The sequence below is a fragment of the Cupressus sempervirens genome, chromosome 5, assembly GCF_028749045.1.
Source record: "Cupressus sempervirens isolate cs-2001-9-10 chromosome 5, ASM2874904v1, whole genome shotgun sequence".
NCBI lineage: Eukaryota > Viridiplantae > Streptophyta > Pinopsida > Cupressales > Cupressaceae > Cupressus > Cupressus sempervirens.
In genome coordinates, this window is record NC_143122.1 from 305,158,738 (window position 1) to 305,185,603 (window position 26,866).

A 26,866-nucleotide genomic window follows, 5' to 3' on the forward strand; every position below is an offset into this window, starting at 1 on the left:
GGCCCAGAAAGCATGTGGTTCGAATTGGATTCGAACTTAGTTCGATTTTTTGGGCCTGCTTCGCCCAAATTGAATCAGCAGGTGAAAATTGAAACCCTGCCCGAAACGGACTGCGAACTGGACCCAAACTTTGAACCAGTTCGAACTTCTGCAGGTCCGGGGGGTCCAAGGACGAACCATGGTAACTTAGCCCAAAATGGATCTGGACGCCAACCTGGCCCCATTTTGTACAAGTGTGAAGCCATTCAATTAGGTTATAATAGTGTGAGCCAATCAACTGGGCCAGTTAGCTTTTGATAATAATTAACTATTTTGCTCAGTAATGAAATCAAAGGAGTGCATAATGATTTAGGCTCATAATCCCTCCCTTTAATAGAACAAAGGGAGATGTGTAGACCTCTCATTTTATTGTAACATGAAAATTTATAAAACATTTGCAGCAGTCTTACAATTCTGCTGATATTGTTTAGCTCCAGGAACCATAAATATAAACAAATTGTAAGAAAAGCTTAAAATCATTAAGGTCACTGACAATTAACTATTTTTCAATTGGTCTTCAAGATATCATTTGTAGTACCAGCAAAAGTAGGAATGAAGAAACAAGTCCAAGAATTCAGCTCGGAATGGAATGAAACGAAATAAGCACTAAAATATTGAAACTCTTTGGGGGTGCGGCTACAAGAAACGCAATATTTTGAAAGTTTAAATAATGCAACAATAAATACAAAAAAGACATTTATGACTCAATAATGGCATAAACAGCAAAAGCAACCAGTTTTGTTGACAACTTTCACTAGACTTTACAGTAAATGTTTGTAGTTCTTGATAGGATGATAATTGCTGCCAAACTGACAACAAATCAATTCAAATATTGATAATGCAAATGTTGTCCACGTTTTTTAATCAAATTTACCCTTTTCCCTGAATAGACTTTCCCTAATAATGCAACCTCTGAAAACCTGTTTGAAAAACGAAACTCATTCCAAACATTATTTCTTTTTCTCCTCCTCTTCTCTCATTTTTTTCTCCCATCTTCGCTTCTGCATATATAGAAACAAAAAAATGGTTTAGGTGCAAAAACACAAATACCAAATTTCACTTGATGCCATTCCAGGTCACCTCTGTTTTAAAAAGTATGGTTTCCTATAAAAGCATTAGCTGAAGTAACCAGCTCAAAAAAGATGATACCCCACCAATACCATGAACTGAACAAGTTATAAGGCAAAATGCACGGTTGAAATTTATGATGATGGCCAACTTCCTAAGCCTACTTAAGACGTGCGCTGTCTTCTCTAATAGCATGACTGTCATGTTGCATAACTTCACTTCATCTACTTAGCATTCTAAATTTCTATCTACAAAAATTTCCCACACAACTTAATAAAACAATACAAGTGTTTAAGATTTCCCTCTTTCCACAGAAAATGTGTGATAATCTGTCTAGGAAAGACAACTAAAAAGATATTCAGAATTATATTAACACTTAGTTAAAACGATAGATTCCCATAATGACCAAAAAAGGTTAATATGTTGCACGCAACACTGAAAATTGAAATGAAAACAATAATTCCACTTGGTGCATAGGTAGGGTAATATCCAGGGTTTAAATTTATGTTTTGTCCCACAAACATAAATATCATAAAAAATTCAATGGCCTGACAAAATAAATTGCATGTAAATATGCAGATATAATATTGGTTGTCCCAAAACGTTTTCTTGTGATAAATTGAGGATCGAGCAGCACGCAAGTGCTAATTACATTTCACAATGCTAAATCTCAAACAAGTTGTGACATTTACGGGCATTTGTAAAAATCCTCATCTTTCAAGATAGCAATAAAATCAAATTAACCCATTGAACCCATTAGTTTCCAGCCCACTGCAAGCAGATGCTATGTTCACCAAAATTTAGTTCTAATGACAAAGAACACAAAAAGTTAAAATGAAGAAACAGTGGAACAGAGTACACTAATTTTCAAACACTTACTGCTGAAAATATGAACTATGAATACTTGCAGATTTGAACTCTCATGCTTTGCCTATCTTCTATTTAAGCTTAGTTACCGATGCGTCTGGGCTGGAGGGGGATGCAGGTGCGGATGCGGACTGGTGCGCGGATGCGGGAGGATGCGTGGGGGTGCTTGAAGTAGCGATCTCCTATAAGACTTCTGTTCGACAGCAGTGGAGCATTCAACATCGCCTTAGCCATATGCAGTTTCAGAATCGCAGGCCGACACAGCCCATCAATGTAACCCATAAATATATCGGCGTCTGCAGCATTTCCCGTCCACCCCGCCGCCGCGTCGAGATTTTTGTAATCCATAACACCACAGCTGCCGTTGACGTAACCTTCACAAGGGAAAATGGAGAGGAGGTTATCGAGGCCGTCGGAGATCATTCCAGATAAATTGAGGGCGAGCGGATACTGAAGTGTTTGTTTTGCCCGTCTTCGTTTTGCCATGAGCTGCTAGAGCCGAGTGCTAGTGCTAGGTTATTTTATTTTTTAATTTTTATGATTTATAGATAATAGTTTATTAAATTATTATCGTATTATTATAATATATAGTTATTAATAATTTTATAATAGAATTTAAAATCTATGAATCAATATTTGAAAATCTTATAATATTTTATCAATAATAAAATAATAAGATTTAGATAGATAATAATATTATAAAGTTGAAGAGTATTATATTATAAGTAAATATAATATAAATATTTTACATGATGATAAGTAATTATGGAAAATGGCTGCCGAGGCAAGTGTAGTGTACTCAACATCACGAGTTGAATCACGCGAAAATGAAAGGGTTTCTCTTTTTCTATTTAAGAACTGACACTATATTTTTCTTTCCTTTTCTCCCTTTTCTTTCTGATATTTAATATTTCTTGTATTTCTTTGCATACATAAATTATAGTCATATATATGTGTATTAATATATATATTTTAAAATATATATAGTTATGTATGGATGCACCCAAACGCATCCAAAATCCCTCAAAAAAAAAAAATCCGCACATCCACGCATCAGCACCCACACCCACATCAGCATCAGAACCAGAATCAGTGACTTAGTATTTAAGCTGACATGAAAATATATTGCACTAGAAATAAATTTGCAATACGTTTTAGGAATGAGACTCTGAATGCAAAATCTAACATAAGACAGGGATGCTTTAAATAGACAAGTGCACTGTAAATCTGACTAAGGGAAACTAGATTAGATGCCATGTAAAGCTCAAATAAAGCTTGCGACTCTTTTAGTAAAACTCAGTTTGAATCCACAAAACTAACTGATTAGATGCCATGTAAAGCTCAAATAAAGCTTGCAACTCTTTTAGTAAAACTCAGTTTGAATCCACAAAACTAACTGCTCAGACTGATCAATCAACCTTGTCTAACAACTAAGAACTCCTAGCAGAGCAGTGGCCAATAAGTTAAATCCACAAATCACTCTTCTGCCCTTTGTTCTGCAGGGGCCAGTGGCCTCTACTCTAGATAGTAGGGGCCGCGGCTGGGTAGGGTTATGTCCGTTCATTAGTTAATCAGGTGCTATCTCCACAAAGATTCCTACATAGCTGAGTTTTATTCCCCTACATTACTGCATTCTCTCCATGCTGATCTCTCTGTCGTATACAGGATTGGATCTGTTGTAATGACCCGTACCAATAGGCCACTAAACAAACCCTAAATTTAATGCACTACTAAAATATATTGCTGAAATAAAAGAAATAGCAGTGCCAATGTATTCATTCAATGAAAATCAAATGTTTTTACAAATGATATGGCAAATTTCAGCACCAAAACATTATAACATAGCACATTACAAAGAAACCCTAACTGGCTGTATACAATTGAGCACTTGTTGCAACTACAGATTGAAATAAAGAACCTGGATTGATCAAATGGTGGAGACTGAATGCTGTAGATGATATGGTGAAAGTGCAACTCCACTGAAAACTCCAAATCAACAATTAAGCACAAATGAAAGGACTGAAATATCCTTCCCCCAACTGCAATAATTCAGGTGATCTCTCACACCCTCAAAATTGCGTACCAATTGAGAGTTTTCGTTCTCAATGGCCAATTGTGACTATTTGCAGAAACCCTAAGCTCCACAATGCACATAAGCAAAAATCAATAATAAATCTCGATGATAGGCAATGAGCCCTCAATGCCTATTTATTCTTTTTTCTTTGATAGGTCGGCCTCCCTTTTTAATTTTTCCTCCGCTTCTTCCAGCAACCTCTAGAAGCTTTTTTTAATTTATTTATAAAGTTACCTTGTAATATATATATTTTAATTGATAACCTTATAATTAATTCCTCCCAAAAAAAATTTTTAAAATGGGACATTACAGGTCCACCCCTCCTAAAATTGCTTGGCCTCAAGCAATCTTAATGCTGGATGCTGCAAAATCACTTCTCCCTCCCAAGTAGCATCTTCAATAGGTAAATCTTTCCACTTAACTAGATACTCTTTGATTACTCTCCTACGAAGCTGCTTCTCTCTACTATCCAGAATGAATTCTGGCACTAAGATCAATTTCCCTTCATCATTCAAGGGAGGTAATACTGCAAAAGGCATCACATTCTGACCCAACGCCTTTTTGAGGCATGATACATGAAACACATTATGCACTCGACTATCTGTGGGAAGCTCCAACTCATAAGCCACCTCACCAACTCGTTTGATGATCTTGAATGGTCCATAATAGCGTGGCTTGAGTTTCTCTGTACCACTCTTCTTGAGAGTGGACTGCTTATATGGCTGCAACATGAGGTAAACCATATCATTTACCTCAAAACTACGCTCAGTCCTCTTCTTGTCTGCATACTGTTTTTGCTGGTTCTGAGCTCTAGCAATGTTGTTTTTGAGAGTAGCAACTATATCCTTACTTTCCTGTAATAGTTCACCTGCACGGGGTACTCGACTGTCTCCCAACAACAAATCTAAAAAACTAGGTGCCTCATAACAATAAAGTGTCATGAAGGGTGTCATTTGTATAGTCATATGATATGTAGTATTGTAACAATACTCGCAAAGATATATCCATCTGACCCAAGCTCGCTGTTGATCTGCCACATAATTCCTCAAATACCCTTCCACCCATTTGTTTACAATCTCTGTTTGACCATCAGTCTGTGGGTGATAACTGGTACTAGGTGTAAGCTCAGTGCCAGACAACCGAAATATCTCCTGCCAAAAGTGACTCATGAAGCGGCTGTCCCTGTCACTCACAATGCTCCGAGGTAACCCGTGCAATCTAAAAATCTCCCTGAAGAAGACCTTTGCCACCTGAGTTGCTGAGTATGTAGTAGCGATAGGGAAGAAGTGAGCATATTTTGTCAGCCTATCCACTACCACATAGATACAATCACGCCCCTGGGCCCTAGGCAAGCCCATAATAAAATCCATAGAAATGCACTCCCACTTCCTGTCAGGAATAGGAAGTGGCTGTAGGAGCCCTGCTGGATAAGTGTGCTCTTGTTTGTTCTGCTGGCAAACATGACACTCACGCACATACTGCAAAACATCAGCCTTAAGTCCCTTCCAAGTGAATCGTTCCCGTACTAACCTGTAAGTCTTGAAATACCCAGGATGGCCTGCTGTAGGTGAATTATGGAATGCTCTCAAAATCAACTGCTTCACTTTCGATCCTGGGACTAAGTAAATCTTGTTCTTGTAAATGATCAAATCATCTATGAGAGTGTATCTAGTGTCGATTGTTGTCCCCTCCACTATAGAAGAGGCCCACATGTCTTTCGCATATTCTACTACAATCAAGTGTCGCCAACCCTCTAATATCTAAATCATAGAAGTGAGGTGTGGCCTACGGGATAAAGCATTTGCAACAATATTCTGTGTCCCCTTAACATATGTGATATCAAAATCATATGCCTGTAACTTACTCACCCACTTCTGCTGACGATCATTCAGGTCTTGCTGTCCCAAAAAGTGCTTCAAACTATTATGATCAGTTTTAATACAAAATTTGCTGCCCACAAGATACTGTCTAAATTTGGCCAAGGCATGCATGATAGCCAGCATCTCCTTATCATATATGTTGAATGATCTCTCAACCCCTCTGAGTTTCCTACTCTCATAAGCTATAGGATGCTTGTCCTGCATGAGTACAGCACCAATTCCCTCTCCAGAAGCATCACATTGAAGCTCAAATGGCTTCGTGAAATCGGGCAATGCTAATACTGGGCATGTAGTCATTATTTCCTTGAACTGCATAAAACACTCATGTGCCTCCCAAGTCCACACAAATGCCCCTTTCTTCAGCAAATTTGTCATGGGCGTTGCATGTCGTGAGTAGCCACTAACAAACCTGCGATAGAATCCACATAGACCAAGGAACCCTCTTAACTGTGTAAGGTTCTCAGGTGGTGGCCAATCAACAATAGCACGGATCTTTTCAAAATCCATTCGCACTCCTTCCGCACTAATGCTGTGTCCAAGATACAACAATTTTGTCATCCCCAAATCACATTTGGACTCCTTGGCATACAAGGACTCGCTCTGTAAAATGCTTAATACTGTCTCCAAGTGCTCTAAATGTTCCTGCCATGTCCTGCTATAGATCAAAATATCATCAAAGAACACTAGCACAAATTTCCTCAACTGGTGGTAGAAGACCTTGTTCATAGTGGACTAAAAAGTGGCAGGTGCATTAGTCAAACCAAAAGGCATAACCACAAACTCAAAATGACCGTAATGACATCTAAAAGCAGTTTTTTCAATATCCTGCTCTCAAACTCTGATCTGGTGATAGCCTGATCTCAAATCAATTTTTTGTGAAATAACAAGCCCCATGCGATTCATCTATTAGCTCATCAATGCGTGGGATATAACATAGCACAGGTGTGCGTGCTGGAGTTTCTTCTCTAAATGTAGGACGTGTTGGTCTATCAGCTATTCCAGACCGTGTCTTATGTTGTGATCCTGCCATGCTTCTATCATCCTGATCATGATTATTTCTCCTATTTTCCCCAATCAAATGTTGCATCATAACCATCATTGCCTGTGTACTTACCTCTATTGACTGTAGAAGCCTCTCTTGTTGGTGACCTGTTGCAACTCACTGTGTTTACCTACTTGCTTCTGCCTGGCAGCTCTATAGTTCAGGTACCTATCAAATGTCCATCCATCCTGTACATATTCTGGTAATGAATCCCACTCATTCCTTGCTTGTCAGAATTCATCTACAATATCTGTTACCATAGCATTAGGTGTGCGTGCTGGAGTTTCTTCTCTAAATGTAAGACGTGTGGGTCTATCAGCTGTTCCAGACCGTGTCTTATGTTGTGATCCTGCCATGCTTCTATCATCCTGATCATGATTATTTCTCCTATTTTCCCCAATCAAATGTTGCATCATAACCATCATTGCTTGTGTACTTACCTCTATTGACTGTAGAAGCCTCTCATGTTGCTGTAAAGTCTCATCATCTCGCACACTTCTAGATGGGCTTGGAGAATGTCTCTCAGCCATATTCTTAGTTATGCTGGTTCCTTTGTAAACTAAATTAAATGGTGGCTAGGTAACCCTATCAGGCTGGCAGGAAACCACTCTGATACCACTGTAATGACCTGTACCAGTAGGCCACTAAACAAACCCTAAATTTAATGCACTACTAAAATATATTGCTGAAATAAAAGAAATAGCAGTGCCAATATATTCATTCAATGAAAACCAAATGTTTTTACAAATGATATGGCAAATTTCAGCACCAAAACATTATGACATAGCACATTAAAAAGAAACCCTAACTGGCTGTATACAATTGAGAACTTGTTGCAACTACAGATTGAAATAAAGAACCTGGATTGATCAAATGGTGGAGACTGAATGCTGTAGATGATATGGTGAAAGTGCAACTCCACTGGAAACTCCAAATCAACAATTAAGCACAAATGAAAGGACTGAAATATCCTTCCCCCAGCTGCAATAATTCAGGTGATCTCTCACACCCTCAAAATTGCGTACCAATTGAGAGTTTTCGTTCTCAATGGCCAATTGTGACTATTTGTAGAAACCCTAGGCTCCACAACGCACATAAGCAAAAATCAATAATAAATCTCGATGATAGGCAATGAGCCCTCGATGCCTATTTATTCTTTTTTCTTTGATAGGTCGGCCTCCCTTTTTAATTTTTCCTCCGCTTCTTCCAGCAACCTCTAGAAGCTTTTTTTAATTAATTTATACAGTTACCTTGTAATATATATTTTTTAATTGATAACCTTATAATTAATTCCTCCCAAAAAAAAAATTTTAAATGGGACATTACATCGTCTGTTGTCACCGCTGTGCCATCACTACGAAAATATTAGGCAAGCAACAAGGTCAAAACTCGTGACCCTCCCTCTTCACAAGGAAATCCAAGTCTCTTTCAACATCTCAAACTTCCCCTTGAGCAAGGGCTTCAACAAAATACCCGCAACCCATGAATTGAGAGAAAATACCCAAGTACCACTGCTTGCTTCAAGACTTTGTCCCTGATGAAATGGTATTGCATGTGTGTATGCTTAGAGCAGTCATAAATCATTAGATTCCCATGATCCTGATGCAACTCTGAGTATCATTATACACAGCTTTAACCTCCTGCATCCCATCAGTTTGTTTTGCTATCAACTTGCAAAATAAAATTGCCTCTAAACTAGCTACAGGGTACGAGGCACTTTGCCTAAAAGCCACTACTGTCGGATTCATGTTAAACCAGGATATCATACGTAAACCCAAGTTGAATTTTTTTTCAATTCTCTTCCTAGCACTAGCATCACCAGACCTGTCTGCATCCACAAAGCCACACGAGAACTCTTGAATCCCTACATACCCCAACCCATAGTGAAGGGTATATACTTCAGGTATTATAGCACATGCTCTAACACTGTCTAAAGAAATTGCCTCGAGTCAACCACGAACTAGCTTGATGTATTCACAACAAAGCAACTATGTCAAATTTGTCAAAGCATTCACCAAATAAATGAGGGAGCCTTATAACTCACTGTACACCAAAGATCCCCCAAATCAGAATTTCAATGTATTGTCAACTTTAGATCAATACCATGGGAGTATCAGGAAGTTTAAAATCCATCATGTAAATCTCTTCAGCATCTCTACCATATGCTTCCCTTGAACAAGGAAGATCTCACTTGTACCCTACGATACTCCAAGATCCAGAAAATAGTGCATAAGGCTGATGTCCTCCATATCTGGCGAAGACCAACTCCCTATAGCATCATGCTATGTGCTTCTCCTTGCTACATATAAGAAACTCATTGAAATACAAGAGCAATACTAATAGGTCATATTTGTCAAAAAAATAGTAAATGTTAGGATCTGTAGTAGTTTTTTGTGAATCCCAGATCCAACAAGTGCTCATCAATCTGTAAATATGAACACGTGTTGTGTACATTAGGTTGTACAATACATTCTCCAACCTCCATACTACCTAAGCTGATTGATATACACTCCTTCCTCATCTCGTCTTTCAAAACAGTTGGCTTTGTACCCCTTTTATAGAAGGGCTACTCAAAATAAGATGTGGGAGATACAATTACATTGATACGAGTACATCTTGCAAGTAGAACAAAGGACTTATCATAGTCAACTTCCTCTCTCTCGGAGACCCCTTGTGGAATGCATCTGCCTTGTACTTCTCTATGCTCCTAGTTGACTACATGCTTCACCTTATACAACCATCTTAAATCAATCAATGACTTTTCCTTTGGTCTTGGCATAAATTGCCAAACATCATGCTACATAATGAAGTGATATTCCATCACCTAGGCATCTTCCAACACTTGCTTTGACTTTGCCCACTCGAAAATAGAAAGCAAACATCAACGCCTGAAGACATCAATGCAGCATTACTCAAGAACTTCTTAGGGGTATAACTCGCACAAAAATTAGCCTTTAGTGCACCTACTTGCTCCTATGTCTCATGCAATGTCTAACCAAGCCATCCAAGCTTCATTGTTGTACTAGGATGGAATTCCTGCAATTTTTGGATGGAAGTCCTGCAATCTTCATAATTTGGAAAACCCTACAGTGACACTTTGAAAATGCTAAAAGTAAACAGGATAGTTCTGTAGCAACTATATTTCATGCCAAGTAGGGCAAAGCTGGTGTTAGTGTTTGCTATCAAACAGCAGATGGAAGGTCATCAGCATTATACTCGGATATCTAGCACAAGATTGTAGAAAACACCACCTCAAGTACAAGGGCAGCTAAGACTGGCAAGTGAAGCTACACACTCCTTGTAAGTTATTAAGCTTGAATTGACATGCATGCCTTCTCAGAAGACTTTCTTTGTTCAAGTTTTGTCTCAGAAACTTCTTTAGAACAAAATAAAGTTCTGTTAGAAGATTTTGGTCTGTTTGCTATTCAAAAATTGCAGTTCCTTTCGCAGAAATATCTAATTTTCAGATCTGTAATCAGTTTCTGATTTCCATCCACTATCAGTTTCAAACTTCTGAAGTTACAAAGTAGGTGTAGCATTATTTAGTTAGATTGACAAGGGTTTAATCTTAGTTACCAATGTGGATATCCTGAAGCAAGAGGCAGGGCTAGATGCGTGCGGGAGCAGCTCCGGAAGTGGATGCCCTGTGGGTGCCATTCAGATGCGCTCCCCGGGCATCTAGATGGCACCCATAGAATTCCAGATGCCACTGTGGGCCCAAGCCCAGTAAAATGTCAAAATATGTTTTTGACATGTGCAAATATGAGTTTTTACTTATATTTTTTTTTGTTCATAAGCCCTAAAAGAGGTCATTCAACCATTCCTCATCTCATTTGTTTGCAGCTAGACTCTCTTCTCATTTGGTCTCCATTTTGGCATTTTGAAGGCAAGGTGATAATTTTTGAAGAGGATCGTTTGTAGGGCAACAGATTGCTTCCACAAAGAAGTTCTTAGCATCATCTATGGCAGCCAGATTGGTAGTTTCAAAATTGATGTAGGATCTACTAAGGAGACATATCGTCGTATGTAGTGATAGTGAACATCCATGTGCTTGGTTTGTTCATGGAAGACTGGATTCCGTGCTAATTTGATAACACCTTCGTTATCAACAAACAAAGTGGTTGGTCATGCTGGTGACATCTGCATATCCCCAAGCATCTGACAAAGCCAAACAACTTCATATCCTACCTTAACAATCCCTCTATATTCAGCCTCTGTGAAGGAGAGAGAAGCTGCCTACTGCTTCTTACTGGTCCATGTGATGGCACCTAATCCCAAACTGAACACATATCCTGAAGTTGACTTTTTATCGTCAACAGAGCCTACCCAATCGAATCTATAAACCCACCAAGTCTAGGATTAGATCTTCGAGAGTAAAGAAGTTCATAATCTGAAGTGCCCTTCACATAACAAAGCACATGCTTTGCTGCCATCCAATGATCAACCTTGGAAGCTATCATAAAGTGGGAGATGTAGCTGACTGTGAAGCTAATATCAGTCCTAGTAGCAAAGAGGTAGATGAGGCTACCTACTAGTTGCATGTATGTAGTATCATCAACAGGAGGAGAATCAAACTTGGTTGATAACTTGAGAGCTTTCTCCATGGGTGTAGATACAGGCTTGCAATCTTGCATACGGAATTTGTCTAATAGAGCCCTAGCATATTTGGAATGAGAGATGAATATACCAGAAGACTGTTGCCAAACCTCAACACATAGGCAATAATGAATGAGCCCAAAGTCAATCATATCAAAAGACTCGAATTAATTCTATTTGATTCCTTGAATCAAAGATGTCGAACTGTCAGTGATGATAAAATCATCCACAAATAACTAAAAGGATGATGTCACTATAAGTTATCTTGATGTACAAATTTGAGTCTAATAAACTCCTCTAGAAGCCAAGAACAGGAGTGGCCATAGTGCTGCAGATATCGTCATGAACAAGCTAAAGTACCTGGGCAGCTCGCCATGAATCACCACTTTCCCAGCTCGGCATGCATTACAAACTCCAGGTTGTTGAGTCTAAATCTCTGGCAAACCAAGGACAACCTCTTCCTAAGCAAGCTGTGAGAGATAATGTACATTAAAGTGCCCATGCCGCTAATGCCAAATTGTGCTAAAAAAGGACTGCCAAGCAATCATAGTTAAGTCTTGAGAATCACCAAAATCAATAAGTCTCAAAAGACCCACTGCAACAATAGACTAAGTCACCCTATTAGTGATGGTACACTGATGTGAACTGAAAGTGACATCCAACTGTAGAGTGTATCACAGCAACTGACTGACTGAGGGTAGGTTTAGTTCTATCCCTGGAACGTAGTACACATCGAGGAAAAAGAGATTCCTCCCAATAGACTAAATTTGAATGTTTCTTTTGCCAACAACGATGTACTCTTCTCCACCACCAAAAATAACAGAATGTGAATAAGGTTGGTAGCCAATGAACCAATCTCTGCAGTGGGTGAAATGACGAGAGGAACCTAAATCAATGTACCAGGCAGATGACTTCACATGATTTGCAAGTCTTTTAGCCATGAAGGCGTAAACGGCAGATTTCATCTGCTTAATGTGCTCTACACTGTTCGCTTTGGGTTGCGAACCTAATTGCTTAGATTGGACAGCTAAGCATTTTCGACATTCAACCTTCATGTGACCAAACTTGTGGCAATAGTTGCATTAAATGTTCTTCTTTTAGGAGTCCTCTAAAGATGGAACAGAGAACTTCTGCTGAGAAGACTATCGGGACTTGCCTTTATCCTTCTGAAAGGATTTTGCAGCAAAGGCTTGCTCTGTGGACGTGGAGTTGGAACTACTACTGAATTGTTGTTTCCACTAATCTTGATGAAGCAAAAGTGTGCACAGATCTGTGAACTTCAGATCAACACAAAAAAAAGGTGATGTTGAGAGTCAATAAAATGCTCGTAGGACTTGGGTAAACTCCTGAATGACCACAATGTCCTCTTCCTCCATCTTGCGACCAATGGCAAACTACTAACCACGGATTTCCTTTATCCTATTCAAGTGAGCCTGGAACGATGTTTGCTCATCCATGATAATAGAACACAGAGTGTTCTTCAAAAAAGAAAGCTTTGCTTTTGTCAAAAGTCTCATGAAGATTCTTGAGATGCACCCATATCTTGGCAGTTGTCTTGCCAGATGGAATCTGAGAGAGTTACAGATAATTTGAGAAGCATCACCGCCTCCCGATTATTTAGATCCCATGTATCTTGATGAGTACCAGAGGCAATTGGACGTTGTGTAACACCTAGAACAATCTTATCAGTATTCTGATATTCAAAAATTGCTATTATCCACTGCTTCCAAGTGCCATAATTCCGACCATTGAATTTTAAATTGTTCTCAAGCAAACTATTAGTCATAGATGCCATGGCACGCTTTCAAACGCTAAAGTGTGAAAATCTGTGAAGGCACATTCTTCAAGACAAAAAGATGGAAGACCCAAAAAATTTGAAATGGTACCCAAAAGAGAGCTCAAAAAACCTAGAAAGAATAAGTAGTCTATTTTTGGATCCCGCTGGCTTGTAAGTCGAGGCACAAAAATCAAGATACCCAAAAAAAATTGACAACATAGTTGAGCTCTTGAAAACCCACCAAGAATCTATAATTAGAAAAAGAAAAAAATTGAGCCCAAAAATTAGGGTTTTCAAACAAAACCTTAATTGACGACCATGTACAGTAGGAGTTGCAGAAAAAATGGTGATTTCAAGGAAAACGGACCAATTTTTTCATAGGGTGCAAAGACAACACTTGAGGTGAGATATTGAACTCCAAAAATGGCATGATTTTGCAATCACAGGCGCATGAATGAGGCGGAACCGACTGCAAAAAAAGTCATCAAAAAACTCCTAATACTCACACAAGAAGAAACCGCACAAACGTAAGAAAGAAGACATTGTCCCTTTGCTGGGTAGATGTAGTGACTTCCGGTCATGAGTAGAGGAAAAATGACCATGGACCAAAATAACGAGCTATGTATAGGCACGATTTCAATCGGATTTTTCATAAAAAAACATATTTTTATCAGCATTCAAATTTCTCAAAACAAAAACCCTAAATGGGTTGTAGAAAAATTGTTAGAAATAATATCAAAAAATTGGAGCAAATAATTTCGAAAGAAATTATAAATTTGTCAAAAAAATTTAAATATTGGCTCTAATACCATATTACTAAGTAATTGGTAAAATACTTGCTTGTTATTAATAGAGACCGAGAGGTCAATATATACAAAAGAATGAAACAATGTTTCCTTAGGAAACAATCATAAAGAATAGAAACCTTCTATTCTAGCTAATACAAAACTAATAGTTATCTATAGCCTAACTAACTATTAGAAACATTCTAATATTTACAATAGATTACAAATAGATAACCATTAACTAATAATAGAAGCTATCTATCATCATAATAGGAGATCAAAATGTTTTTCACAAACTATCATATGACGCAAGCCATATTTAGACAATTCTCGAAATTGAAACTTTTGAAGGTAAGTTCAATTGTTTAAAATTTAAATGTCTTAGAAATCTAGTCACTTTAGTTTAGTAAACATTCTATGATTTGATTTTAATTTATTAGTGTTTTGATCTTAAACTAGACTCGCTTTGCCTCCAACACTATTGTTTTGAGACGCATTAGAGGCATTGTATATAATGGTAATCAGCGCTAATTGGAGCATATCGACACAATCTAATAATGCCAAGGCAGCTGTCATTAAGGCATTGATACTAGATGAGTCTTGTTGGGATCATGATGAGTACCTTTTGAAGTTCATTGAGTCTATATTGAGCATGATCTGATACACTGACATGGATAGGCCTTGCTTGGGTGAGGTATATGATGGCATTGACTTCATGATTGAGGCTATTAGAAATATCATAAATGAGAAAAACGATCGTAATGAAAAGTTCTTCAAGGAGCTATAGGTAATCATGGTAGAGAGATAGAACAAAATGACTACCCCTTTGCATCTTCTAGCACCATTATAGTCTTCAAGCTCATGAAGACAATGTAGTCTTGAAGCTCATGAAGACAAGAACGATGTTAATGCTCGTAAGTGGTGGTACTTCCATGGACAATTGTAATAGCACCTGCAACTCATTGCCATCAAAATTTTATCACAAGTTCGTTCTTTAATCTTAAGATTTTAATTTCTATATTCTTGTTGAAGAATATTGAAATTATTTTTAAAATTTCTTTACTCAAAACTCTTAACCTCTAATTTCAAAATAGTAAATCTTGATAGGTTGCTAATTCATCATCATTTACGAAAAATTAGAGCACATACTCCTTCGTCCACTAATAAAACACAACCAACTAAACTCCAAGAACGCAGATAACTTGGTCCTTGTGCACTCAAACTTGAGGCTCACAACTCACAAATGGAATACATACAAACAAGGGGAGGAAAGCATTGAGATTGAATCAGAGTCTGTAGAGTTAGACGCCCACTTTGATGCACTTGCAATTGATGCTGGTGATCATGAGATACTTAGTGATGTTGAAGCTGATCATGAGGCTGGGCCAAAGGCTTCTAATACTGATGCTAGTGGCACTATTTGTGCTTCTAATCTGCAACAGCATGATGGTGATAATTTTTTATGATGTTTGATCACAGAGGACTGAGTATTAATGTTTTTTTTTAACTGAAACATTGATATGGTGGTGTATTTTGACATTTTCTTATGTCATTCGAACTAAATCGTCAATATATGTCGTGGTGTAGTTTGTGAAGTTTCTTTAATATAAGCAAATTGGTGCATGAACTTATTTGCTGCAGTATATGTTTGCATATATATAATTATTATTTTTATAAAAACACTTGTATAGACAAACCCGAAACCAACCCAAACAAAATTTAACGAATTTTGAACCGGAAACTCCCAAACCCTAGCTTAGCATATACATAATATATATAAACAAATATGCATCCCCCCAAAAAAATCTGCCCACCTGATTCTCATGTCAACATCCACATCCACACCCAAATTGGTAACTAGGGTTTAATCATTGTGTCAAACAAAGAACTGAGACCTACTATGTGTTTCAGCTGAAATTTATTACAATTCTGGTCTGTTTGTGGTCACATTATTAAAATTTCTTTTGCTTAAACATCAAATTTTCATTAAAAATAAGATTTGAATATACCAGTTTAGAGTCCAAAGACCTAGAATTTCAGATCAAAAACCAGTTCCCACCTTCCATCCACTATCAGTTTCCAACTTCTGAAGTTGCACGGTAGGTATAACAATTTATAGATTTTCATAAAAGTTCTCTGGATTCGATGGTGTGTTTATTATTAGCAAATCACACTCGGTGATCCATCATCAGAATGAATGAGAGCAATAGAGGTAACAGAAAAAATGATCAACAACAGTTTATTTTTACACAAAGAACTAGAATCTATTATGATAAGTTGAGGAACTCAAAAAATCTCCATGATCATAACCAAGTTCAAATCTCCTGAGCCTGTTCCTCTACAATTTTCCAGCTGGATGATTATGCAATATGCAAGCTACCACAGATAGAGATCCCTTGAACATAATTTTTCCTTGAATGTGTTACAAGTATGATGGTTCTATGGAGTTGTGTAAGCTCCTATTAGTCTGACTAAGAACAGGAAAAAAAATCATAGAGCCAGTTTGAATAATTGCCAAAAGGTATCCTCAGTATGTTAGTGTGATGCAGTTGTCTACAGGTTCTCCATTTGTTTGACCAAGGTCCAAAACAGGAAAAAGAAAAAATAATGATGAACTTGAGGAAAACCTCTACAGTCACAACATTCAGAAGGCCGTTTGAACAGTAAGTGCAGCAGATCAGACCAAGTTGGTGAAATGTTATACAAGAGTACGATACAAAATGGCGTGCAAAATACTAATACTATTCAGAGACAAATGGCAATACAAAGCTACTACATATGGCAGAGAGCTCATACTGCTAAAAACTACAACAGAGTTTGACTCAAACACTATGCAGTTGCTGATTTGGCTCACTGCATAGAATATCTCCTGCTTGTCGATGTCAATCTTGCCAAGTACTCTCCAGATCTCTATTTAATAATACAAGCAACGTGCGTGAGAAATCTCTCAATAAAAATTAATGCCCTGTTTAAGGAAAGTAATAATAAACCTTATGGATAGAATCAGAGCATTAGAGTAACAGAAACGGTCTGAGTGTTTGATATTTCGCATTTGGAACATTGCAAACTTGCTTTTGAAGGTTTTCTCCACTGATCTACGGGGAAGATCAATATCTAATATGATATTTTATCAACTACTATATACAGTTTTAACTTATTTTGGTTCAAAGCTGGATAAAAGTAATGATAAATCAATCGTGAATGATTCTGAGTCAAAGAAAAAATTAAAGTGATCTAAAGTTACTATAGGACAAAGCATCTGATAAATAATACTCTGCAAAGAACAAAATCCCAATAAAAGATTGTAACTGAATGCTACTAAAGTGTTACCTTGTAATCCAGCAGCATCTGAGGCATCTGCTTCATGAGCTCGGCCGTATTTGCCCGTCTGCACCAAATACAGATAGTTATCTTCCAATTGCAAAAATAAGCATACAGCTACAAATAAACCATCAATTTCAATACATATAACCTTAGTATGGCTAGAAGAACTTAATATAATAACAGATCAGTAATTAGACAAAAACCCTTGACTCTATGAGATTCAAACCGGATGACAACAAAAATGAAGAATTAAAAAAATGTCATAAGAAGATTTAAAAAAAAACAGTAGTTGGTCAAAAATCCTTGTCTCTGTGAGATAAAAAAAGGATGCTCTGTCCTATAAGAAATAAAATCTGGAACTTTCAAAAACCAGGGGAAAAACGTATGAATTGAGAACCACCATTGATCTGAAAAATTCAAACCTCTTAATCCATCCAATACTAACCGGTGACCCACTTAAATAAGAAAATTAAAAGATCAGCTATAAGAAAAAAACCCTTCATCTCAATGATTCAAGGAAGTTACTTTTCAGTAAGAACTAAGAAAGGTTTGCAATCATGACTTTAGTGATACATTGATAGGATCTACAAAAGGTTTCCAGTCGTCACTTCTTGATACATAGATAAGAACTAAGAAAAGTTTCCAATCACAACTTATACAATAAGAACTGAAAACCCTTGACTCCATAAAAATTGAACTGGTAAAATGTAACAAAGAAAATAATAAAAAAGCTGAAAATCAAACAATATGAAATAAAAAATCCATGAGTTTAGGCCAGTAGGAGGAAAGGAATGCTCCTTGAATTAGATATTTCCAAAGCCTGTCACAAAGTTAACTGGAAATTCCTGGATTGTGTTTTGGAATAATTTTGGATTTTGCTGGGATTGGAAAGCTTGAGTCAAGAGCTGGTACTCTTCTACTAGTTTCAGTGATAGCCAATGGCTTAGTAGAAGGGTTCTTTCAAGCTTCCTGCGGTCTAAGGCAAGGAGATCCCTTACACCTCGTTTTTCCATTAACATGGTGGAATCTCCAGGCAAGTAAATTGGGGCTCTCAAGTCTAGGGGGATCCCTAAAAGGACTCTGGGCTTCATCTGCAAGAAAAGTCTTCAATCAACAACAATTTCTTGATGATACTATGCTATTTGTTACACCATCAATTAAACAATGTAGAGCTTTTGGACATCTTTCTGAGGCACATGAACAGGCCTTGGCACAGAACGGACAAAGAAATTCCCTCGGTATCAACAGTAGGGAAGCAGACTTTCTCTGAGATACTTGTCCTTCAGGATAGGAAGTTTCTTGGATACCTAGATTGGTCTTCTGTTGTCCTGGAGGAGCAATAAAAAGCAACATAGATCACCAATTTGAGGGACTCGGTGAGATTTCAGCAAAATGGAAAGGCGAATGGCTCTCCTCTTCTGGTAGAGTTGTGCTTTTAAAAATTCTTTTCCAAACCTATTCCCATCTACCAGTTTCTGCTAAGCCCCAAAAGTAGCATTTCTAATATTACTAATTCTGTGCAAAATTTTATATGATACCATTTCTAACACTACTAGTTCTATGCAGAATTTCCTATGGTGTCATTTCTAACATTGCTAATTTTATGCAGTTTTTTTAATGGCGGGGTAAAGGAGATCATTTTAAATATAATCTAGTCTCATGTAAAGAGATTTGTAAGGTAAACAAAAAAGGTGGGTTTGACCTTGAACAGTTAACAGTTAACTTAGTCTGAATATTCATCTCAATATTTCAAATAAAGATTTTTCTTGGATCGATGTTCTCAACATGTCATGGTGACTATCTGTTATCCTTTCTCAAAAGTGAAGAACTTTCTCAAGGCTTAGCTATCTCAGAGAGGATGAAGAATGTCAGGAATCTTATATATGGTTTGTTTTTTCTATCACTCAAAACAACAGAAAAACCTCCTATTGGGATAATATATGAATATCGGGCAAAACTCTAAAAGAGAATCTGGAGCTTCAACCTTTAATGCCTATCTTCTAAGGATTTGGGGGCCTCAAAGTTAGTGACTATTCAGAAGAGGGAGAGAGCAAATGGTCCTAGCAAAATCGAAGATCTGTTCCTCAATTTTCAAATGTTCCAGATAACTTCAACCAGCAGCTCAACATGCTCCCCCAAGGCTTCAAGCCTTTTTGGAGCAGAGAAGAGGATCTCTTTGGATGGGATCTAAAATGAACATGGCTCTATTATGTTAACTCATTAGGGTAGGGTATAGTAAGCTTCACCTTACCACTAATCCCTCTACCTTTAACTGGAACAGGATATGGAAATCCAAAACTTGACCCAAACTGGATATTGTTCCCGGGCTTGCGTCTCACTCTTGGATGCTTAAAGGGGCTCAGCTTCAAAGAAAAGGTTAAAGTCATGATAAATTCAGCTCTCAATGTGCTCTCTGCTATGGCCACATGAAAGCAATTGGAATAGATTTCTCAATAGTTCTAATCTAAAATGGGCATTCTTGCTTTATTTCATCAATTCTATTGAAGCCTAGTGATGTCTAGTAGTTCTTATTATCTTACTGGAATTATTGAATATGGTTTCAGGTTTTATTGTCTGGAAAGTACGATTGAAACAAAACAACAGAATGAGAAGTTTCAACAAAAGAGAGAGGATCCATGGCCAAATATAGGACAAGGAGGCTTGCTCCCAAAGCATATCTCACTTAAGCTTATCAAATCTAAACAAAATAACCCTTAATAGATTGTTATATTAAGAAACTGGTTTGAGATTACAAAATCTTTTGATATATCCCTTCCCAAAGCAGACAAAAAGAGAACAATGCAACCAATAAAGTGGGTTAAGCTAAATTTTGATGGTACTAACCAGAAGAATCCGTAACTTTCTAGGACTGAAGCTATTATCAGGAGTCATGGAGGCACGTTGTTTAACTTGTTACTCATTTTACACATCTTAACATGAACAATGTTGTTGAAGCTGTGGATCTCATCTTGAGCATTGGGCTTGGAATTCAAAAATTAGTTATTGAGGAGATTCTAATTTAATTGTCAATGGATTGCAGAAAGGGAAAATCTGTCACTGGAGAACTCATGAATGTGTAGAGCAGGCTAAAGGACTCGGGTGTCCACATAAAGCATTTTCTCCTGGAAGCAACAATGTAGCAGCTCTGATAACCAACCTGTAATGTCCCCTTTTTGAAATAGGATTTAACAATAAATTTATCATATAAAAGAATGAAAATAAAACTTAACATAATTAAAATTTGGTTTAAGTCAATGATGGATCAAAAGGCATGAAATGAAAAGTTGTGACTCCCTCAAACATGAGATATTAAAAGGGAGAATAAGACTTCATTTGAAAGGGACGGAGAAAGGAAGAGAAAGGGAAAGTGAGATTCAAGAAAGAATTAGTGGAAGAAATATAGCTATAAAACGAGAATAAGGAAGTAACTCCTTCAAAAGGCAGAGTTATCAAGAGTTGTGACTCTATCAAAGGGTTGCAATTATGAAAGGCTGTGGCCATTGCAAAGGGGAAGACATGGTAAAGAGGTGTGACTCTCTCCCATGTTAAAAGAAATAAGAGAAGAAGGTTTTATTTGAGGATGACATTCAAAGGAAATCAATGTGGGGAACCAAGTATTATTCTCAAAGGCAACAACAAGAAGTGGTGACTCAATTCTTGTGAAAGCTGATGACCCTTTCACCAATGCAGTATAAAGGAGATTTCATTCTAAGCACTGAAGGAGGATTTATCGATCATCATCCTCTTTCCATCAATCATAAATTGCTCCAGAAATCAAGTGAACAACCAATCAACAAGATCAAGCAAACATTCATCAAAACCACATCAATCATCTCTTCATCTTGGGTTCAAGAAAACATCCAATTCAACAATCAAATGTCACTGTCAAATCAAAATTCATTCAATCATCATCCACCAATATACAAAATTAGCATTAACCATATCATCACTTTTCAATCATCTAACAAGAATTACTTTATCATAACTCACCAATACATCGAATCATCAAAACAAAGAAATTCATTCAATCAATTAGTCATTCAACAACAATCAAATCAGAACATTGATAAGCATCAGCAATTGCATTACATCAAACAATCAGATCTATCTCACAACAATCTCACTCAAGGATAGAGAATTTGAATATTATCTACAGATTGGTATGAAGTGTCAGGGCCTTCTTTATGATGTCTTGCTTATGAATAATGGTTCTATATAAGATTTCTTACTAATGAATAACATGAATACAATACTATAATGTGGCCTTGTACTTGAAATAACATGCAATAATGTGTAACTCTTATATGTTTGCTGTAATTAATCATGGTGGGGATAATAAGGGAACACAAGGAGGGAGATACCAATGAGATCCTCTTCTAAGCATTCCACCTCATGAGGTGGTGACGAATAGTCCCATGAGGCCAAGGGGGCGTAATGCCCTGATCTGGAGACCCCATTGTAGTTTCCACAAATCCTTGCCTAGGTTGTCCACTCTGTTAAGGAGCTCTAATTAAAGGAAGAAGGATATAGTGGTTTATGGAAGAAGGGAACAACTATGGAATCCTTACCAGGTACACCCCCTCATATGGATGGCCAAGGCCCAGATGAGGCCAAGCGGATGGCATCTGCTCTTGAATCTAAGGTAAGGGGTTGATTGGCTATGGAATCCCCCTTGAATCTAAGGTAAGGGGTTGATTGGCTATGAAAATCCCCACTAGATATACCACCCCCCTCCCCCCCTCATGTAAGGTAGATCTATCTTGTGGATTGCTCACATGTTGCAAGATCTCAACTAGGTACATGATATTACTAATTCTATTCTACTTCTTGTTCTACTTGGAATTTGTAATTTAGGGATAATGCTAGGGCATTTACAAATGGGCAAATTACAAGTGGGATCAGAGCTTCGATCCTGCTAGCCTGTAGGTCAAAGTGGCATTGCATCACATGACAACAACTACTGAAAAAAATTAAAATTCCTCAAACATTATCAATAGTTATAGTACTTGGAAACATTGTTCAATGACTAAAGCTAAGACAAATAGGGTTGTGTCTAGCTAAGTTACAAAATGATATAGGTAGTGACTAAAAGGAAAGGCCCACTCTTAACCCCTTAAATAAATAAAAAACATAGTGAAGATCATAGATGTGTGTCAATCTTCTAATCCTTGTCTTAATATAAACACTTGGTCACATTGTTGAGAACTATTTGGACACCCTTCCTAAAAATAAAGACAAAAGCATATCTTAGTCCAAATTTGCGAGTTGAGTTAATATCAAAGTTGTGTAGCAAAAGGTAATATATCCCATGGAGGATCTAAGGATAATGAATCTCCAATGGTTAGTTTAGGCAACCTCACATTGAATGACTTAAATAAATTGTCTTAATATAAACTCTTGTCCATATGGTTGAGAATTATTGGACCCAAGAGTAAAGACAAAAGAATACCTTGGTTCAAATTTGCAAGTTGAGTTAATATCAAAGTTGCACAACGGAAGCTGATCATATCCCATGATAGTTCTACAGATGACAAATCTCTGAGGGTTCATTTAGGGGCCATCACATTGAAAGACTTGGATAATATTAACACTGCTTGAGCACAAGCAATATTGGGAGGTGCAAACAATAATGCCCCACGCACCCCCCCCCCCCCCCCCCAACTTTTGAAATGGGATTTAATAATAAATTTAAAATAAAAAAGAATGAAAAAAACACAATATAATCAAAACTTAGTTAATCTAATGAAGGGTCAAAAGGCATGGAATAAAAAGTTGCAACTTCCTTAAACATTAGATATTAAAAGGAAAAAGAGAACTTCATTTAAAAGGGGAGAGAAGAAGGAATAGAAAGGGAAGTTTTGATTTAAAAAAGAACTACTAGAAGAGAATAAGGAAGAAAAAGAAAATAAGAAAATGGCTCCTTCAAATAGCAAAGTTACAAGGAATTGTGACTCTTTCAAAGGGTTGTAATTATGAAAAGTTGTGACCATTGCAAAGAGAAGACATGATGAAGAAGTGTGACTCTCCTCCATATTGGAAGATATAAAGGAAGAAGGATACATTTAAGGAGAACATTTAAAGGAGATCAATGTGGAGAATAATGTATTATTCTAGAAGGCAACAATGAAAAGTGGTGGTTCAATTCTTATGGAAGGTGATGACCCTTTCACTAATAAAGTACAAGGATATTTTGTTCCAAGCTTTGAAGGAGGATTTATCAATCACCATCCTCCTTTCATCAATCATTAATTCCTCAAGAAATCAAGTAAACAATCAATCAACATGATCAAGCAAACAATCATCGAATTCGCATCAATCATCACTTCATCTTGGGATGAAGAAAGCATATGATTCAGCAATCAAGCATCACTCTATGAAATCAACATCCATTCAATCACAAATACTTATCATGACTCACCAATACCTTGAATAATCAAATCAAAGGAATTCCACAACAAACGAATAAACAAGGAAGCCGGAGCATTGAGAAGAAACAGCATTGCATAACATCAAATCAGTCAAATCTGTCTCACAGTAATCTCACTTAAGCTTAAAGAATCTGAATGTTAAATACAAATTGGTATGAAGTATCAGTTGTTATAATGAGCAATGTAGTGGGTCTTATTTATGACTTTTTACTTATGAATAATGGTCCTATTTAAGATTTCTTACTTGAGAATAATATATGAAAATAATATTATTATTATATAATCCTTTATTTGAACTAACTCTTATATGTTTATTGTAATCAATCATGAAGGGAGAAATTGATATCAAGTAATCTACTAAGCAGACCACCTCATGCTGGTGATGGATAGTCTCATAAGGCCAAGGGGGTGCAAGGATGCCCCACCCTTGGGCTTAGAAGGGAAGGACGCTCTGGACAACCTGTTGTAGTTTCCTCAAACCCAAGATCCATGGACTCCTCACTAGGTACACCCCCTCACATAGATTGTAAAAGGCCACATTTGGCCAAGAGGGATGGCATCCACTCTTTGGCCTAGGGTAGAAGATTGATCAAATATGGACTCCTCACAAGGTAGACCCCCTCATATATCTAGATGGGAAAGGGCCACATGGGGCCAACAGGGATAGCATCCACTCTTAGGCCTACGGTAGTGGAATGATAAGGCACCCCAATATGCCCCTTATCCTAGCTCTCCTATGGTTGATCTCCATCAATAAATTAAACATATATTGTGATTAAATTAATGATCTTAATCCTAGTTGAGATGATTTATGCTTTTAATGTCTCTAAGGGTGCTAGCTCTCCTATGGTTGATCTCCATCAATAAATTAAATATATATTGTGATTAAATTAATGATCTTAATCCTAGTTGAGATGATTTATGCTTTTAATATCTCTAAAAGTGCAGTCCCATTGAGGAGGGCTTACTAAAAAAGTTCAACAGGTGTTGAGATTTTTTAGGATTATTTTGAAGTGGGAGGTCCCATTAATTTTGTAGTGGAGTTTATTCTTAAAAAGTTTAAGGCCCACAATCTATGAAAGCGGGTGGACTCATGCATTTTTTTTTTATATATTCAATTCACCTACTAAATAAATAAAAATGTTGAAAAAATTGTTGATAAGGATTGGAAATTGTTATATGATTGTCAACTAGCAAAAAAAAAGCCTATGGGGCAATTTCTAGCCCCCCACCTTTTCCACCCACATGAAATTTGCACCCTAAAGAGTAGGGGCTGCTGTTTGTTATGAGAAGATTCCAATGAATCTTGTAGCAAACCTTTTCTTGGCTTCATGGGACCCTCCACTCCATAGATACAAACCCTGCATGGCACCGCACCCTAATAATAAGATCTATTTTGTGGATCATTTTTAAATGATTTCCTGATATGTTGCAGGATATCAACAAGGTACACGATATTACTAATTCTATTCTACTTCTTGTTATAATTAGACTTTATGATTTAAAGCAAGAACTAGGGCATATACAAAAGGAGGCATAACAAAACCTGAGACTTCAAGAAAGTTTATAGTTCTAGGTTAAGATGGGTTATGACTTTTCAGAAGACAATAACCATTACCCCTTAATGGTGATCATCAATGGTGAAACTAATGCAAATCTATCCAGCTATGGATAAATCTTGTAAGTCTAAGAAAAATTGCAAATTAACTTCAATGATGATGAATATATAGCATGCTTTTGCATGAATACATTGGCTATTCCTGCATGCATGCTTGCTTGCTTTTATCTTTTGATGAGACGTTTGGGAATTGCTCCTTGATAATAAAACTTTTTTAACTTTATATTGGGTCCATGAGATTCAAAATGATGAATCTAACACATGAATATATTAAATATATAATAATTTGGCAAAAATCATTCACTCCATGATATTCCAACAGTGTATGTAACTTGTAAAATAACATCAAATACTGAAAAAATCAATAATTTGACAGAAATTCTCGACTTCGTGTGATCCGACCCAATTGAAGTAATTCATACAAATGTTTAAAATAAAATTTTAAAATAACATAATTAGACAAAAACCTTAAATCAATGAGATTCAGACAAGTGAATGTAACTCAAAAATGCAAAAAAAAATCAAGAAACGTTAAGTTTATAAATAACAGATCACTCCATGAGCATCAAAAAAGTAGATTAAGTAACTCGAAAAAAACCTAAAATTCAAATTTAAAATAAGATTTGGACACGCTTATATAAAACTGTGACTGTGGAAGTGAACAAAAAAAGAATTAATCTAAGTTTTTAAAAACAATCAAACAACTCAACCCAAATTAAAAAAACTTTAGACTCCACGAGATTCGACCCGGTGACTTTTCAAGTGATATATAACTGAAAAAAAAGTCCTAATTATATTTTTCCCATCTTACTTTTCTGCAGAGATTCTATCGCACTTGTGACCCTTCATTACATCCCTCATTTCCTTTCGGGGTGGATCGTAAGGCCAATCCCTGCGCCAAAAAAACGCAAATAACGACCACATAAATGCATGCGCACAAAAGATAAAAGATACATTATACTAATGGACGCATATACAGTGAGTATGTGTTAGAGGCGTACTCTCCTGCCAGGAGGACCTGCCTGCGCAACTTAGCGCGGTGGCGAGCACTAATGCCAAGGGGCTTCCATCGGCCGTCTTGCATATATCCCCATACTCCCTTCGATAGCTCACCTTTGTATTTCTCCAACTTCTCCCTCCACCCCATTGTTGGTACAGCCCTCGCCCCTATTTTAACCGCAGCTTTCGACGCCATTTTAACACCTCCTCGATTTCTGGTTTCTTAGTTAATTTGCATAGACTCTCCGATTGAGGTTGGTATTTGCCTACTCTCTCCTGAAAGTCCAGGTGACGTTTTTCCCGAAATTTGACGGGGAATAGTTCTCGATTCACCTGGTATAAAAATAAAATAAAACTAAGTAATAGTTT

At 37.1% G+C, this 26,866-nt stretch overlaps 1 protein-coding gene across 2 annotated transcripts; it reads right to left on the reverse strand.

Moving 5' to 3' along the window:
- Positions 1 to 750: 750 nt before the first annotated feature.
- Positions 751 to 26,866, reverse strand: LOC149555791 (uncharacterized). 2 transcript variants are annotated; one of them, XM_089829951.1, is made up of 4 exons: positions 26,500 to 26,866; positions 26,310 to 26,390; positions 17,459 to 17,516; positions 751 to 1,040 (listed from the first exon to the last, which is right to left on the reverse strand). In XM_089829951.1, exons 1-4 carry the CDS (start codon positions 26,691 to 26,693, stop codon positions 990 to 992), a joined length of 384 nt encoding a protein of 127 aa, XP_089686077.1. In that variant the 5' UTR covers positions 26,694 to 26,866; the 3' UTR covers positions 751 to 989. The 2 variants fall into 2 exon arrangements, 1 of the variants encoding a protein (XP_089686077.1); XR_016364559.1 differs by lacking the exons at positions 17,459 to 17,516; positions 26,310 to 26,390; positions 26,500 to 26,866 and adding an exon at positions 1,987 to 2,547.

What these genes read in the sequence shown, in the direction of transcription:
- LOC149555791 (XM_089829951.1), bottom strand. Translation starts at nt 26,693, where the DNA reads ATGGCGTCGAAAGCTGCGGTTAAAATAGGGGCGAGGGCTGTACCAACA. An exon ending in GATAGAATCTCTGCAGAAAA is followed by an intron (nt 17,517 to 26,309) that starts GTAAGATGGGAA and finishes TATTTGGTGCAG; the next exon opens with ACGGGCAAATACGGCCGAGC. An exon ending in AGATGCTGCTGGATTACAAG is followed by an intron (nt 1,041 to 17,458) that starts GTAACACTTTAG and finishes CTATATATGCAG; the next exon opens with AAGCGAAGATGGGAGAAAAA.